Below are 18,323 nucleotides of genomic sequence, written 5' to 3' on the forward strand. Positions count from 1 at the left end.
TTTCATTAAAAAGATATTTTCATTAAAAAGAAATGTTAGTCATGATCATTTCAGTTCTCAGTTTTGTTCTAGAAGTTGCTCTATAGATAAGGCTGGCCTCAAACTCACAAAGATTCACCTGCCTCTGCCTCTTAAGTACTGGGATTAAAAGGGTGTGCTACCATGCCCAGCTCCAAAAGTATAAATTATTTTTTTCTTTCTTTCTTTTTCTTTTTTTCAAGACAGGGTTTCTCTGTGTAGCCTTGGTGCCTGTCCTGGAACCTCGCTCTGTAGACCAGACAGGCCTCAAACTCACAATTTCCTCTGTCTTTTGAGTATTGGGATAAAAGGTATGCACCACCATTGCCCAGCTTCAAAAGTATATATTTTTAAAATAATATTGCAATCATTACAGGGTAATTGTGAATCCACTCATTGGGGCAAGTGTGCTGCAAGCAGCTGGACTTCATTATTGAGCATTCAAAATCAGTACAGTATGTTATTTCCTAATAAATATACTGCATAAATGCAGAAAAATACATATACATGCTATCATAATAATTGACAAGTCCCTACCTGACAGGAGACGAACCAGATGTTTCTGTATCAGGACCTGAGGACAGGTAACCCTCTGTGCAACCGCAAACTGCACTAATGCTTTCAGACCGTTATGCTAGATTGTGAGAGAGGTAAGATAAAATGATGAGGGAAGAGAACAGAGTTAGATCAGGACAATAAACAACCAATCCTAGCCTACTATACACCGATGCACACTTGATCAACTATTTACAATACTCTATTTTTCTCTTTCTCTCTCTCTCTCTCTCTCTCTCTCTCTCTCTCTCTCTCTCTCTCTCTCTCTCTCCTCTCTCTTTTGAGACAGGATCTATGTATTCTTGGCTGGCCTTGAACTCAGAAATCTTTTTATCTCTGCCTCCTAAGTGCTGTAGTTAAAGGTGGGCACCACCATTCCTGGCTACAATATTCCTAATGTTTTAAAGAAATGTTTTATGATCTCACTATACTTCTCATTTTTCCATTAAAAAGAAAGAAATGTTAGCCATGGTAAGAAAACATGGAACAACTGAAAACACCTTCTGCTTTCAAGAAGCAGGATGTGACCTACAGGGACATGCACTGTGGACTGTCAGAAAACCAGGAGGGAAAGGCAGTTTCCAGTCAGAGGCGGCAGTCTAGGGAATATCAACAGGTGTCCATCTTGCTTTCACAGGGCTAGGAGCACACTTTGCAAAACAAAAAGCCAACAACATAGCTATCAAGGTGTATTTCATGATTCTTCAGGGATATTGGCAAGAACTGAAGAGACAGGCAAGAATTATTATTATTATTGGTGATGAAAGTTTCATTAAGAATCTCATGTATGCTAGGCAAGCATTAAACACACTTCTTGAATACTTATTAGTTACCAGGGCTGCCTGTTCTTTTAATTTAAAAAACATTATTTATTTATTTTGTGTGTATGCACACACACATTTGTGGAGGTCAAAGGATAACTTGTAGGAGTAGGTTCTCTATCCTTCCAGGTGTGTCCAGGATACTGAACTCAGATCACCAAGCTCAGTGACAAGTTCTTTTACCCATTGAGCATTTCACAGACCCCAGGGTTGCCATGTGTGTGTGTGTGTGTACTGTATGCCCATGTGCAGATTATTTTGATCAATTTGTGACAAGCTAGGGTCACTGGGGAAGAGGAAACCTAAGTTGAGAAAATGTCCCCATTAAATTGACCTGTGGGCAAGCATGTGAGACATTTTCTTGATTAATGATTCCTACAGCAGGTAGTGCTACTCCTGGGCAGGTTGGTGGTCCTGAGGTAAGTAAGAAAGCAAACTGAGCAAGCCATGGGGAACAATCCATTTTGGTCAAAGCAATATAAACCCAGCGAACAAAGTGTGTATATGTTGGAGCACATGCAGAGGTCAGAGACAAGTTGGGTAAATTTGCATCTCCTTCCACCATGTCTACTCTGGGGATCAAATTCGGTTTGTCAGGCTTGGTGACAAGTGTCTTTACTCACTGAGACATCTACGCTGTCCTGCATGTCTGGTCATTAACTCAGTATGATTATCTGTCTAGAGTAGAACCCATTAATATTCAGTGGTATATGATGGTGAAGCATCAATGAGGGGGAGATACAGGATGTGTCTGGTTTTACGGCAGGAAAGCAGCCAACTTGCCTGGAATCTAGGTGAATTACATTTAATTATGAAACTGAAAAACCTGACCATGTTTCCTGACACGGCAGTATGCCCCACGCCCCAGCTCTGCTGTTCTTTACAGAAGAGAGATTACATGTGCTGCAGTGATGAACAAGCTACGGAATCCCCTTTCTAAAAAAGTATCCCACAAACTGCTGAATTCTATTGGAATATACATACCTGCCTATTTTGAAGTGCTCCAAATAGAGGTTTTCCTTCATCTCCCAATAGGTTTTCTTAAAAAAAAAAAAAATCCAAAAATATTACAAAATTCTATATTTTGCGTGTGGGTTTTCTTTTTGAGACAGCGTTTCACTATGCACCCATGCTGGCCTTACCTTGAGTAAATACACATCAATGCACTGTCCTATACTCAGGATTTAAGTCTAATAGTTTGTGAGCAGCTCCTAAAATCCATCCTGGGACTGAGGCAGGACGTTTGGAGAAGAAGTGTGTGTATGTTACTCAAGGCAAATTATGGCATACTGGATTGGTACAAAAGGAATTTAGTGATGAAAATGTACATCATTAAAAACTGTGACCAACGTGGAGAGAGAATGGGAGGAGAGAAGGGAGCAGAAACTTCAGTCAGAATGTTAAAAACAAAAACAAAAAGCAAAAACTGTGACTAAGAAAATGTATTGAAGAAGAGAAATGTAACCTGGCCTGGATAAAGATGATGTGAAAGAGACATTCTACATCTTCCGTGACACCTCGCTCACTTACAACCTCAGGGCTTGCTTCCCTCTGCGCCCTCTGGGAAATTTCCAAAGCAGCAAAGCATTTGACAAGTTACTATTTGGACCTGGTTTTGATATCTGTCTCTCCTGACCACCTCGTACATCCTCGTCCAATAATTTTTGTTTGTTTGTTTGTTTGTGACTCTGGTCCTACTTTCTTCTTCTCTCAAAGTACAGAACAGCATTCTGAGAAGTCCTGAGCTGACTGTGTTCATACGCATTTGTTCTAGATGTAACGTTGTCATGTCCACAAGGTTTGACTAGAATGCTTAATGCTATGTTTCAAAATATTGGTCAGTTACACAGGGTTACTGTGATAAGTGAAAAGACAAAACTATAAAACATTCCCAGGCCGGGCGGTGGTGGCGCACGCCTTTAATCCCAGCACTTGGGAGGCAGAGGCAGGCGGATCTCTGTGAGTTCGAGACCAGCCTGGTCTACAGAGCTAGTTCCAGGACAGGCTCCAAAACCACAGAGAAACCCTGTCTCGAAAAAAAAAAAAAAATTCCCAGAACCACACTAATATACTAAAATACTAGTGGTCCTCAAATACAGCAACCTCTCCCAAGGCATCATCAATGTAAGTTTGTTCCACTTTTTATTTTACTTTTAAGTAGGCTTTACCAATGGCCTGGACAGTGAAAGCACATGTGCTCCAGGTCATCATGGGCACTCGCGGGTCCAGTTCATCAGGAGGCACTTTCAGTCCAATTCTGTAAATCGTTGTGGCAAAGAGAATGACCATTTCCTTGATACTAATAGAATATTTCACCCTAAAAACAAAATAAAAAGAAATTTGTACAGTATTTTAGAAAAAAGGGCTGCTTCCCGAGACACCCCATTAAATCCAAAAGCAACAGAAACAATTCATTCCTTCAGACATGATGCGCACTCATTACTTTCATCACTGCTGTAACCAAATAGCTGACAGAAAGCAATACAGGGAAGGAAGAACTTATTTCGGCTCACAGTGTCAGGAGATAGCAGTTCATGGTGGTGGGAAGGCATGCTAGAGGAAGCATGGCCTTGGCGGGAGGAGTGTGGTGTTGCCTATGCACATATGAGCAGGGCAGGAAAGAGAAAGAAGAATGCCACCATGAGGCCAGCTTCCTCCTTTTTCCCTTGTTACTCAGTGTCACCCAGCCATGGGATGCCAACGTCCACATGCAGTTGTGGTCCCTCTCCTCAATTAGTCCTCTCAAGAAAAGCCCTCATTGGGGTAGGAGAGATGGCTCCGAGGGTAAGAAGCATGGGCTGTTCTACCAGAGGACCCAAATTTGAATCCGAGCACCCATATGCAGGCTCACAACCCTCTCTAACTCCAGGCCAGGGGATCGAATGTCCTCTTCTGGTCTCCACAGGCATCAGGCACACACGTGATACACAGTCGTACATAAAGACAAAACATTTATACACATAAAGTAAAAAAAAAAAGCCAACAGATCCAAGAGTGTGCCTCATTAATGTCATAGGTGGTTCTTAATCCAGTTTAGTTAACTATCATACTAAACATCAAAAGCCAGGCAGTGGAGGAACACTTGGGAGGCAGAGGTGTGCCATGGCACCCACTTCACACACTCTTTAGATACTTACGAAGACTGAACTCCAAAACTCAGGATGGAATGAAACTCAAAAGTCGAATCTCCCATTCCTTGATTAAACAATGCCGGAGCCTCTCCTTATACATTAAGAGGAAAAGAATAAAAACCATGACTAAGTTACTTAGTGTGTTTAAGCCATACATGATCCCCTTAGAAATGCAAGTAAGCAGTAAATAATCTCTCCTAACCCTCTACATACATACCATTGAGGCAATGTTCCTTCTACATATTAATGCCACACACTTTTCCCTTTAAAGGCATCATACGGCGCTGCTCTCTGCATTTTACTTTCTTACCTAATAGGTAATGAGTATTTTGCCTCATGGGTAACTTTCCTTATTTTATTTTTTTAAAAATAATTTTAAAAACTGCATTTGTAGGCAGATCTCTGGGAGTGTGAGGCCAGCTGGTCTACAAAGAGAGAGCTAGTTGAAGGACAGTCAAGGCTACCAAGAAACCATGTCTCAAAAAACCAAAACTGCATTCGTAGTTAATTTAGTGTGTAGTATATTCCGGTTCATGTGCACGTATGCCACATATGTGGTACATGTGTAGTCCAGAGGACAACTTGTGGGACTTAGTTCTCTCCTGCCACCAAGGAAGGTCGTCAAATAAAATTTTAAAGCAGGATGTGGTGGTGGCTGTACACATCCAGTACAGACAGATTTCCATAAAGAGGATAAGTCAGAATGTGGTGGTGGCTGTACACATCCAGTACAGACAGATTTCCATAAAGAGGATAAGTCAGAATGTGGTGGTGGCTGTACACATCCAGTACAGACAGATTTCCATAAAGAGGATAAGTCAGAATGGCTTCAGGCCTGGAGCTAGACAAGATTGTAAGAACCCTTCTTGAACACACAAAACCAAACAATACAAACTGAACTTTGCCTTCATTTATTGATTTATAAGCTAATAAAAAATTTCTGCACTAAATACTGTATGCACATGGTAGGATATATATGATTGCTTTTATATGTATGTATACAAGGCTCATGAACCCATGTATGGGCATGAGGAAGCCAGAGAACAGAAAGCATCTGCCTCTATGACTTTCCACCTTATATTTAGAAACAGGATCTCTCACCTTTTTGGCCTTCAGTCTCCTAGGCCACTGCTCCCTTCCCTATAGCACCAAATGTAGATGCTCATGCAGAGCAGACACTTCACTCACCAAGTCACCTCCCTAACCCTCCTCAGCAAGCTCTTTAATGATCTTTCAATTATGTTCTTAAGCATTTCTTATAGCAATACCTGTCACTCAGCTGTAAAACATAAGACATAAGGTAACAGCTTTAATATATTTTTGTTGTTAATATTAAGGCAGAATATTTCATAATATTCTGTTTCCCAGTTGAAAAATGATTAAACTTAGTAAATTGAGAGCCAAAAAGCCTTAATGCAAAATCTCTATTTCCTGATAGCCAACAAAAAAACTTGGGAGGCAGAGGCAGATGGATCGCTGTGAGTTCGAGGCCAGCCTGGTCTTCAAGAGCTAGTTCCAGGACAGGTTCCAAAACTACAGAGAAATCCTGTCTCGAAAAAAAAAAAAAAAACACATTTTAGCCTCTGAGAGCACCAGACTCACTGTGGTGCACAGACACACATATAGGCAAAAGTCACAAATATAAATATAAAAAAATTAAACATTTAGAAACAATTTCCACACATCTAGTACAAACAGATTTCTACAAACCTTTACTGTGCTTCATTTTATAACCTGATATCCTGGCAAGAACAGTCTGTATCCACCGTGCCAAGGTCAAGAGCTGAGCAAGGGCCTCTGCATTCTCACTAGAAAAAAAAAAGACATTAAGAAATGATCAGTTTAAAGTCAATCTGCAGGGCTAAACTTGTAGAGTCTTTCCTTTAATAAATGGGTATATTAAAAACATCAAATTCTGTGGGGACAGTGACATAATCTTTAATCCTAGCACTCAGAAGGGAGAGGCAGGCAGATCCCTATGAGTTCAAATCCAGCCTGGTCTACATAGTGAGTTCAGGCCAGCAAGAGATAATGAGACCTCGTCTCAAAAAAATAAATGAGTAAAATTAAAGCATCAAGCTTACTCAGATCATTAACGTTGTAGGTCATGGAAATGTGATTAAAAAATATAGTTGGCACTATGACTAAGGCATAACCATACATCTATGACTGAGAAGAAATAAAATACCAGTAAACTGAAAATATCACTGTGGTTACTCATCAATGTGATGTCATCGACAACCTGATTCCTCCACACTCAATCTACAGGACTCAGGTTCTTCTTTTTTTACCCCCCTTGGTTTTTCCAGACAGGGTTTCACTGAAGCTTTGGAGCCTGTCCTGGAACTAGCTCTTGTAGACCAGGCTGGTCTCGAACTCACAGAGATCCACCCGCCTCTGCCTCCCCAGTGCTGGGATTAAAGGCGTGCGCCACCACCGCCCGGCACAGGACCCAGGTTCTAATATCCCAAATTGGTCACTTCTTTCCACCTCCATCCACTACTCTCCTGGAAGTCCTACTGCCCCTCACATGAACCACTTCAGTGGCTTCTTAATAGTTCTTTTCCGGTTTTCACTGGATTATTTGGTATTTTGACGTCTAGTTTCCGAGTTTTTTTAATTTTCACTATAGAAACTCCATCCAGCAACTGATGGAAGCAGATGGAGTGATCCACAGTTGAGCACTGGGCTGAGCTCCAGAGTCCAGTCGAAGAGGGAGGAGTGATATAATATGAATAAAGGGGTCAAGACCATGATAGGGTTACCCACAGAAACAGCTGACCTGAGCTAGTGGGAGCTCACTGATCCAGACTGACAGCAACCTCTGTCCTCTGAATGTGGGTGTCAGTTGTGTGGTTTAGGCAGTCTGTGGGGCCACTGGCAATGGGACCAGGATTTATTCATAATGCTTGTACTGGCTTTTTGGAGCCCATTCTCTTTGGAACGATACCTTCCTCAGCTTAGATATAGCAGGGAGGTCGTTGGTCCTGCCTCAAAATGATATGCCAGACTCTCTTGACTTCCCACAGGAAGCTTTACACTCTCTGAGGAGTGGGTAGGGTGTGGGATGGGGAAAGGTGGAGGGAGCGGGCAGAGGGGAGAGAGTGGGAACTGGGATTGGTATGTAAAAATGAGAAAAGATTGTTTTTTAAAAAAATTAAAAAATATTTTTAAAAGAAGAATTCTTTTCCCTTATACTTTTTAAAAAAAAATTAATTGTTTTTGTTTGTTTGTTGGTTGGTTTTGGTTTTTCAAGAGAGGATTACTCTATGTAGCCCTGGATGTCCTGGAACACATATGTAGAGCAGGCTGCCCTTGAACTCAGAGATCTGCCTGACTCTGTCTCCACAGTGCTGGAACTAAAGGTGTAAGCCACCATTACAGACAAATTTTTGTCTTATTTTTCCCCCAGAGCCTAAGACCAAACCCAGGGCTTACCATTGATTACACTCCCATTAGGGGCCTGTGCTTTTGATTCTAAACCAAGCCTCCTCTGGAGAAAAACAACTGTTCATCCCTCACTTGGATCTGAAAGACGAGCTGCCTGAAAACTCTGTATTTAGTGTCAGGTACTGGCCAGACTCTGGATTTCTTTGGTATGAATCACAGTTCAGCAACTCATACTATGTATTGTAAGCTTCTCCTTCATGGAATGCATGTTCCATAAAAATTAGACTATGAAATAATAATTCATTAAAAAACGGTCTTGTTTTAAAGAAGTATGTATGTATGCATGCATGTATATATGTATGTAGGCATGTATACGGATGTTTTGTCTGCATGTACATCTGCACAGCAGAAGAGGGCATTGGATCCCCTGGGAACTACAGTTATAGCTGATTGTGAGCTGCCATGTGGATGCTGGGAATTGAACACAGGACCCAGCCAAAGTTCTTAATCAATGAACCTTAATCTCTCCAGCCTCTGAAAGGGCAGATTTGAAGGAAGTAAAATATAAAATGAAGTGTGCTGTATTTGAATACCTACCATAAATTTGACCTAAGAAATCTTTTTGGTTCTCAAAAGTGAAAGTGTATTATGGCTGGTGATGACTTAAAAAACAAACAAACAATTAACATGAGTTTTAGAAAAAAAAACTTGTGTGTACATGATGTGTATGTGTAAGTATCTATGTGTGTAAGTGCAGGTGTGAGCACGCCACAGTACATGTGCAGACAACAGAAGATAACCCTTTGTTGTTCGCTGGTGCACACACTGGGCTAGACATAGACTTGCAGACGTTCTCCTATCCCAGGTCCCATCTCCGCATAGGAGGCTGGATTGACAGACAAATACTAAAAAGACTAGCTTTTACATGAATTCTAAAGATTTGAGCTCATATCCTTCTACTTTCACACTACGATAAATCTATTGTAAATGTTTTATATCAAAATGTTAGTTTTGGTGCTAGAGATGGCTCAGCAGTTAAGAGCACCTACTGCTGTTGCTGAGAACCTGCGTGTAGTTCTTGGTACCCATAGTTCATAACAGCTGTAACACCAGCTCCTGGGGCTATGACAGCCTCTTCACTCACACATGCACATACCCCACACATATACACATAACTGATAATAAAAACATACATATATGAAGCTTAGTTAAGAAAGTTGAGGAAGTCAGTTGCTAAGCATTCCTTTAAAATTTTATAGAGCAATGAGATATGTATCTTTATTTTGGGGAATTACCCTGTTTAAAAAGCTTGTGTAACCTAACAAGAAGTTGGAAGGGGCTGGGCATGGTGAGAGATGCCTGTAATCTCAGCACTCAGGAAGCTGAGGTAAGTGATTAACAAGCTCAAGCTAGCCTAGACTGCACAGCAAAGCCTTGTCTCAAAAAACAAACAAACACACAGCTCTCGTGCCCTCAGAAGTTAGAAGTGAGGTCTGGGTTCAAATCCTGAATCTCTTGGAACAAACAAAAATCACTCATAGTCTCTATCCAATTATTTTATTAATGTTTAAATGGAAATAATAGTGCCAACTTCAGTAGATTACTGAGAGAATTAAATAAGACATGGCAAGTGCATGGTACATTGTCTAGAGCTTGTCCAATACACAAAGAACAAATCTTTCTGACGCTTCTTTGTCCCCATAAGGTGACATAACATGTCCAAATATGATGAATAAAAATAATTCCAAACTGGGTTTTCCAATGACACAAAACAGCAGAGGTAAAGGGATCACTTCTTGACTCTGCTAAACACACCACTTTTCTGTATCTTTGCTCTGAAGAACATAATGAACTCATGCTGTTGTTCTCTGGTGCCTCATACGTGTATCAACACTGAGTGATATCTCTAGCCAAAAGCACACTTTCAAAATGTAAAACCATTTTCTTTGGAAGACTGAATTATTACAAATTTACTGATTTTTAAATAATTTAAGAATAACTTATATGTTCTGAGACAGCGTCTCGGGCTCTAACCTTAGCTAGCCTGTAACTTGCTACATAGACTAAGTTGGCCTCAAACTCAGAGATCTTTTGCCTCAGTCTACTGAATACTGGCATTAAAGGCGTGTACTACCATGTCTGTCTAAGATAACAATTTTGTTATCACTAGTAGAACAGTAAGAATATGGAAGTAGATAATGAAATGTTCTAACAATTATTAAAAACTAGTGATATCTGTTAAATTGCATTTTCAGACAATCAGAAAGAATATAAACTAATTTAAATTTTAAAGGCTCACACATTATTCAAAGACATGATTCATATAATGCTGTTATTTATTTTTATCATTAACTTTTGGTACAGATCTCCAATAGGACTTGTATCTTTGAGGTTTTGCAGCTTTGATTGTAGAAAGACAAGTGCATAACACACTGCTTTAAGTAAATGAACATGCTAGTTCTCTTTGATGCCAAAATCTGAGCTTTTAATCTTATTTGCAAGCATAGTGCAAGCTATGGAATGAGAATCGTACTAGTCCCTATAAGACACAGAAAGCCAGTAATCTGGCAAAAAAGCAAGTTAAAAGACAAGGACAGTTTAAAAACAAATACCTGAACAAAGGGTAAAACGAACGCACCTGTTGATCTTCTGAGGCTGCACAGGAATGATGGGGATGACAGTGTTGCACAGAGACTTACAGAGTGGGCACAGGTACTCTCCACTCTCCAAGTCAAACAGGTCAACATGAATGCGCTGCTGAGAACTTAGTTGTACAGCTTCAAAATACCTACAAAATTCAAGATGCAGGTCCATTTAGAACAAGTCACATGGCTTTGATCTACTCTAAATAAAAATGGTTAGAATTTTGAACTTAATAAGTATCTTTAGAACTTATATGCAAGAGGCAGGTAGGTCTCTGTGAGTTCGAGACCAGCCTGGTCTACAGAGCTAGTTCCAGGACAGGCTCCAAAGCCACAGAGAAACCCTGTCTAGAAAAACCAAAAACCAAAAACCAAAAAAAAAAAAAAAAAAAAGAACTTATATGCAAATGTACATGTTATAATTCTAGAAGAAACAGAATTCCCTTTGGGGTATGAATAAACTAGAAACTACATTACAGCAGATACAAATTTGAAAACTCTGCTGAATCTTAACTTGTCCCCTATCTTAACAGCAAGAGGACATAACTAGAGACTCCCAATGGTTATCTACATCACTAAGGGCTTTCAATAGAAAATGATGTTTTGAATCTGATGGCAAATGAGTAAATAATATAAAAAATTATCAGAAATTACATTTTGAAATTTTTATCTTTTCTCAAGATAAAACCAGAATTTTTCATATTATAAAGATACTTATTATTTTTGTTTGGTTGGTTTATTTCAATACAAACATATTGTATTTTCTGTGTAGCTCTGGCTTTCCTGGAACTGGCTCTGTAGACCAGGCTGGCCTTGAACTCAAGAGGTCCATTTGCCTCTGCCTCCCCAGTGCTGGGACTAAAGGCATGCATCACTATTACCTGGCTGCAAAGATACTTTTTAGTGTTTAAAATTTTTTTTTCCTTTTTGGTTTTTTAAGACAGGGTTTCTCTATGTAATAGCACTGGCTGTCTTGGTACTCACTTTGCAGAACAGGCTGGCCTCAAAATTCAGAGATCCACCTGCCTCTGCCTCCTAGGTGCTGGTATCAAAGCCATGCACCATCACCACCTTGGCCTGAGTTTTGATATTTTTAAAATAAATATTACTGCTTCTCTTGCATGACTAGCAGCAAACAGTGTTAATACTATTTAGTTTGTGGGAAGCAAATGCATGTTCAGTACTAGGAGCTGACCAGGGTAGCACACTGTGCATGCTAAGTGCATGCTATATTAACAAGCTACACTCCTAATCCCTGAAAACACCAAGATGGGAACTTTATACATCAATTCCTAAGATTTAAAATAAATAAAAATATAATTAGCACAATGCAAAAAGGATTAGTAATTAAAACTGTTTTAATTATTCTAGTAAGAAAAATAGAAGACATGAGAAAACATGCCTTTTTGTGGTGTGTAGCGAACATCAATGTTCCTAGTCTCTTTCAAGAACATGTCAGAGGGACAACTTACTTCTGCCAGCACACTGCATGCATTACATGACCACAGCTTCCTGTATAAGTTCCATGTGCCAGGTCTGGATCCATGAAAAGAGGGTCCAGGATTTCTGGTTCAGAAAGACACAAATAGGAGATATGTACTTATGTTTTCTTGAGTTAAGGAGGTGAGAGTGGAGAAAAAGAGTTTTCAAATCTAAAATTTCTAATCACAAAATTGTATTTCTTTTTTTTTTTGGTTTTTCGAGGCAGGGTTTCTCTGTGGCTTTGGAGCCTGTCCTGGAACTAGCTCTTGTAGACCAGGCTGGTCTCAAACTCACAGAGATCTGCCTGCCTCTGCCTCCCGAGTGCTGGGATTAAAGGCGTGCGCCACCACCGCCCAGCCAAAATTGTATTTCTTAAGAAGGACTCGCTGAACATAGCGGACAATGAGGACTACTGAGAACTCAAGAACAATGGCAATGGGTTTTTGATCCTACTGCACGTACTGGCTTTGTGGGAGCCTAGGCAGTTTGGATGCTCACCTTACTAGACCTGGATGGAGGTGGGTGGTCCTTGGACTTCCCACAGGGCAGGGAACCCTGATTGCTCTTTGGGCTGACGAGGGAGGGGGACTTGACCGGAGGAGGGGGAGGGAAATGGGAGGTAGTGGCGGGGAGGAGGCAGAAATCTTTAATAAATAAATAAATAAATAAAAAAGAATGTCCAAGTATAGCAGTGATAGTAATATGCAATATACATTTTCCTAATAGTGTGAAAAAAGGAGGAAAGCAACTAGGCCTTACAAATTCTAAAATTTGTATGGATTAAACAACTCTATATCCATTTATGTTATAAGTCAGAACAGTAGGTTCAAGCTGATTGGTGGCTGAAGTGCTTTTTTATGCTTCAAGAACAAATTTACCTTTGTACTTTTAATGATAATTTGAATACACAACTACTTATAAAAATTCATTTTTATATGTGTGTTTGCCTGCATGTATGTCTGCAGCATGTGTATGCCTGGTTCCCAAGAGGCCGGAAGAGGGCACTGGACCCTCTGGAACTAGAGTTGCAGACAGTTGTGAGCCATCACAGAAAACCCAGGTCCTCTGCCAAGGGCAGCAAGTGTTCTAAACTGCTGAGTCATCTCTCCGACCCTTATAAATGACAATGTTAAGAGGCCAGTTAACACCTCTGTGTCTCAGCTTTTCATTTATAAAGAGGTTTTCATTGATAACAAGGTTGTTGTGAGATATAGTAGGCAAACAGACACAGGGTTTAATCATGTCAAATATTAATAAATGTCAGTTTATAATCATCATTACTTCAGGGGAATTTAAAACATAAAGCAGACAACTTCTGGTAAGTATGATGTGTCACCTAAGTAAAATTTTATGAAGTAAATGTTTAATATAAATCTAATTATAAGGCAGAGAGATAAATGCACAATGTGAGACATTAGATAAAATTATTAGCCTGCATTTATCAAAATAGTTATTATCATGAAAAAGGGGGCAAGGAAATAGTCTACATTAAACCAACTAAAATACACTTTTACTTTGCTTTGCTTTTGAGACATTATCTCATTGTGTAGCTTAGACTGGCCTTGAACTCACTATGTAGGCCAGGTTCACCTCCATCTAATGTAAAACTTCCTGCCTTACTTTTCCATGTGCTGGGATTACAGGCATGAGCTACCATGCCCAGTTAAAAAAAAAAACTTCATAAAGTATGTTTAAATATTAGATATATGTTTAGACCTTTGTTTAAAAAATATGCTTCCCTACTGAAGACAGATATAGAAACAAAAATTATATATGATATTCCTTCCTTCAGTATGGTAATATTATATATATAATATATAATAAATAATATATAATAAATAATATATAATAAACTGTCCTCAGTTTTGGGAAATGCATTCAGAAATACCTAGAGATGAACTGTTATGAGGCCAGCAATCTACTTTCAAATGGTTCAGTGAGATGAAATAAAACCAAAAAAAGATGATTGAACAATGTGACTAAGAACTAACAAAAATCAAAACTAATAAAAAAGCCAAGTAGTCAACATGGCAAGTAAGAACCTAATCTACGTCACATACAAATATGTGATATAACCAAGCAGAACTTACACACAATCTCACTGCTGAACCTCTTTCAACATTTATTTTTATTCTAATTACATAGAATTAGGCATGAAAAAAAATGGCTGAAAGTAGATTAAGTAAGCAATACATACCCACTGAGAGGTCTATGGGTTTCCCCCTGTGCTGGGTTAAGGCAGTGGATTTCTGGACACAGGCTGATAATACCATGGCATTGTTTTCTAGTTTCACCTCTTGTTCTTCTTGGCAGAGGATGCATGTCAGCACCTCCCTTTCAGTAACAGCTGGACCCCGCTTAGGACCCAAAGCAATTCTAGAGTAGTCACTGACCGCTGGAGTGCTACGAAAAGGAACAATCAGAAATTAGGACATATGTTTCTGTTATTGTCTTTACATTTTGGAAGATTTCAAGTAAATAATAAAAATTATACTTAGCAATATTACCTTTAGAAATCAACCCTGAATTTTCTGGCTTTAAGCACTTAATTTCTAACTAGAAAGTTCAGTTTGTTCTAAGTGCACAGAGAAATACATTATAGAATAGTATGTATATAATGCTATTTAATTTACTATAACAAGAGAATTGGGGCCATTTTTTTAATAATAAATATGTAGTACACATATCAAAGAAATTCTGTAAAATATAGAAAAATATAAAAAAGCATTGTATTGACAATGTACTCACTAATAATCTTGTTTATTTCTTCTTAGTTTGCTTTCTATTTACAATACACATTTTGTATAAATATAAATATACAGATTTATTCAAATAAATGTTGCTTGTGTCATGTATTAAGATTTACTCAGAAACATTTTAAACAGCTGCATAGAGCTACTCTTGCTGCTGTAGAACCATAATGCTTTTGTCTAATCCCTCTCCTTAGACATTTAGGCTTCTAATTCTATTTTAGTAGCTATTAAGACTACAAAAAATTAAACTTTTAATAAATCTTAATGATGCAGCAATCTTTATGAGCTACAGATATCCCTGATAATAACAAAATCAAATAAAAGCAAGTATTTATAATGGTTTGTTATGCTAGACACTGTTTCACATATTTTATGTTTTTTTTTTCCACTTTAATTCTTACAATAAACATAAGGCAGGTACTGTAATTACTTCCATTTGCACAGAGGGAGAAACTGAGCCTAAAGATACTAAGAGGCAGACCTAGGAACTCATCATCAGTAAGTAACACCACCAAGATTTAACTAACCCAGGTAACTTGGCCTCAGAGGCTTGCAAAATTGTACAAGAAGCTCCCTAAAATATGGTGTATCACACAGTGAACTATAAATAACCCAAATGCTCATCAGTATAAGTGAATTAGCATAATGTAGAGCATTACATAGCTTTCAAAGGGTAATGCCCAGCAGTAACATGTAGCCCACATCCTTAGAGATAATAATTAAGTACATATCATTTATGCAAACAAAAGGTTGAATAACATAAAACCATACAATTATAGCATGACTACAGATATTTGCATGTAATAGTATAATAAAAAATTCTGACATATATACATAAAACCTGTTTCGTTTTTTAGATGAAGTCTCACTTATGGGTAGCTCAGACTAGCCTTGAACTTTCAACCTTTCTTTTAACCTCTTCAATGCAGGGTTATGCATATAAAACTTAACCACAGAGGGCAGAAAGGGAAATAGGATTTGATCAAATATCCAAAAGAACTTTACATTTATCCCTACCATTTGATTTTCCAATTGAAAATATAGCAATATAGCTATAATTAAGATAGTAAAAGAAAAGGAATTAAGACAAAAAAATTAAATTTAAGAGATTGAGAAATGTGCCTTCATCAACACTGAGAATGTCTTTTGCTTTTCAAGTTATTTGTTTGTTGAGAGAGTTTCATAGGGTTTCACTATGCAGCCAGACTGATATATGAAACTCACTGTATAATTCAGACTGGCCTTGTACTTGTGGCAGCCCTGCCTCTGCCTCCCAAGTGTTGAGATTACAGGGATGCACCATCATGCCTGGCTTCACTGAGAACTTCTTTATGGCTAACCCTTATATGTTAAAGAAATAAGGAAAAAAATATGGGAAATAATGTTTAAAGGAGAATAAGAAGGAGCAAAGGCCTCCACAGAAATCGGCAAAAGAGAGTAACAGGCATTGGCAGAAGACAAAATGCAAAAAGTCAGTAAACAACTTTATGAGCGGTCACCCTTGGACTAACTGGTTTACTTTTCAGTCTGTGGTGCCAGGGAACTGAACCAAGCCAGCACTCTACTACTGAGCTTCACTCCTAGCCACAAGCTTTACTTGGTGATAATGAAGCATGTTCATACACTAGCAGGGGTAGAAGCTGACAGTCACCTGCAAAGACAATGTGCAGTATCTGCCAATGTTTCAACCTAGCCAGGCATGCTGGTGCACAACTTTAACCCCAGCACCTGAGAGGCAGAAGCAGTGGGAGTGGGAGGTCAGTCTGTAGACCTCCAGGACAGAGTTCCAGGACAGCTAGGCTACACAGAGAGACCTTACCTCAGAAATAAATAGGTTAATTAAATTAAAGTTTGTTAAGTTCTGCCCTGTTAGCACCACGGGCACAACTACAGAAGAACCTATGACAATGCTCTGACAAAGTAATAAGGGAAAACAGGAAGCCTCTTAAACCTCACAAATCAGAGAGAACACTGTAAACCCACACCATAAAAGAACGTAAAGGAGGCTGGGCGGTGGTGGCGCACGCCTTTAATCCCAGCACTCGGGAGGCAGAGACAGGAGGATCTCTGTGAGTTCGAGACCAGCCTGGTCTACAAGAGCTAGTTCCAGGACAGGAACCAAAAGCTACGGAGAAACCCTGTCTCGAAAAATCTAAAAAAATAAATAAATAAATAAATTAAAAAAAAATGAAGGGATGGAAGTCAAAGGGTACATATTTACAGGTGTGCAGAGGGAGTAAACCTACAGATTTTATGGGTAGCATAAGGACTACAGCTGTATTAGTCCTCTTACTCAAAACAACATGTTGTTGTGGACTATATGAAGATGTATCACTGTGATTGGTTTAATAAAGAGCTGAGTGGCCAATAACTAAGCAGGAAGAGACTAGATGGAACTTTTGGGGACAGAGAGGTCTTGGGGCAAAAGAAAGGCGGAGTTGCCAACCAGAAACAGAGAAAGTAGGATGGGCAATACACAGTAAAGGTCAATGAGACTCATAAAATAATGTAGATTTAAAAATACGGGTTAAAAGTTATAAGAGTCTGATGACCTGAGTTAATCCTGGGACCCACATGATTCAAGGAGTAATATGGCTCCTACAAGTTGTCCTCTGACCTCCATGTACACACACAATAAATTTTTTAAAAAGTGTGCAAAAAAAATATGTGCACCTTAAATATGCAGTATTTAAAAATATTTAAAAACTTGAAATTAAAAAAAATGATGCAAAGTCTATACCATAGATCTACGTGTGCTAACATAAAAAAATGTGCAAAGAGAAAACAAGATATAGAACTAAATATATGGGGGCTGGAGAGATGGCTCAGCGGTGAAAACCACTGGTTGCTCTTCCAGAGGACCCAGGTTTAATTCCCAGCACCCACATGGCAGCTCACAATCATCTACAATTCTAATACCAATGAAGAGAAAATAATGTGATGGTTTCTATTTTTGTTGTTCCCATTTTAATATTATTTAGGAAAACCTGATTTCAGAAGAATGGTTGTTTTGTTTTACCTCTCTTCCTCCATAATGGAGTCTTCCTTTCCTGGCATTTCTGATGTATTGTCATACATGAGTTTGTGAGTCTCGATGAAGTTTTTCTGTAAGGCGGACATCTGGGCCATGATCTTCTGGCGGTGAAGCCTAGCAGCTTCGGCTTTTCTCTTCCGTTCTGCTTTTTCTTTATCATGAGTAGTCTGAATATTAAGTAACACCAAAATTAGATAAGAGCTTCTATTAAAAAATTCAAGTCCAGATTGAATATCCCTTATTTGATGCAGCAGTTATCATATCTGATAATGCAGACTTTAAATAAAAAGCAAATAGGAGAGATAAACAGGGCTACTACATATTATTAATAAAAGAACAAACCATTAGCCGGGAGGTGGTGGCGCACACCTTTAATCCCAGCACTCAGATGCAGAGGCAGGCAGATCTTGGTGAGTTCAAAGCCAGCCTTGTCTACAAGTGAGTTTCAGGACAGGCTCCAAAACTACATAGAGAAATTTTGTCTCAAAAAAAAAAAA

General features: G+C 38.9%; 1 protein-coding gene across 1 annotated transcript in view; it reads right to left on the reverse strand.

The window, feature by feature from the left end:
* Positions 1-18,323, reverse strand: part of Ubr1 (ubiquitin protein ligase E3 component n-recognin 1) — a 133,572-nt gene that overhangs the window by 29,318 nt on the left and 85,931 nt on the right. Inside the window, exons 28-36 of the mRNA XM_005364485.1 lie at positions 17,812-17,993; positions 14,237-14,442; positions 12,030-12,123; positions 10,554-10,703; positions 6,236-6,333; positions 4,532-4,616; positions 3,563-3,711; positions 2,379-2,434; positions 556-652 (exon numbers count right to left, since the gene is read on the reverse strand). Coding sequence (XP_005364542.1) covers positions 556-652; positions 2,379-2,434; positions 3,563-3,711; positions 4,532-4,616; positions 6,236-6,333; positions 10,554-10,703; positions 12,030-12,123; positions 14,237-14,442; positions 17,812-17,993 — 1,117 coding nt within the window. The remainder of the gene's footprint in view (positions 1-555; positions 653-2,378; positions 2,435-3,562; positions 3,712-4,531; positions 4,617-6,235; positions 6,334-10,553; positions 10,704-12,029; positions 12,124-14,236; positions 14,443-17,811; positions 17,994-18,323) is intronic.

The sequence above is a fragment of the Microtus ochrogaster genome, assembly GCF_000317375.1.
Source record: "Microtus ochrogaster isolate Prairie Vole_2 chromosome 14 unlocalized genomic scaffold, MicOch1.0 chr14_random_1, whole genome shotgun sequence".
Classification (NCBI taxonomy): Eukaryota; Metazoa; Chordata; class Mammalia; order Rodentia; family Cricetidae; genus Microtus; species Microtus ochrogaster.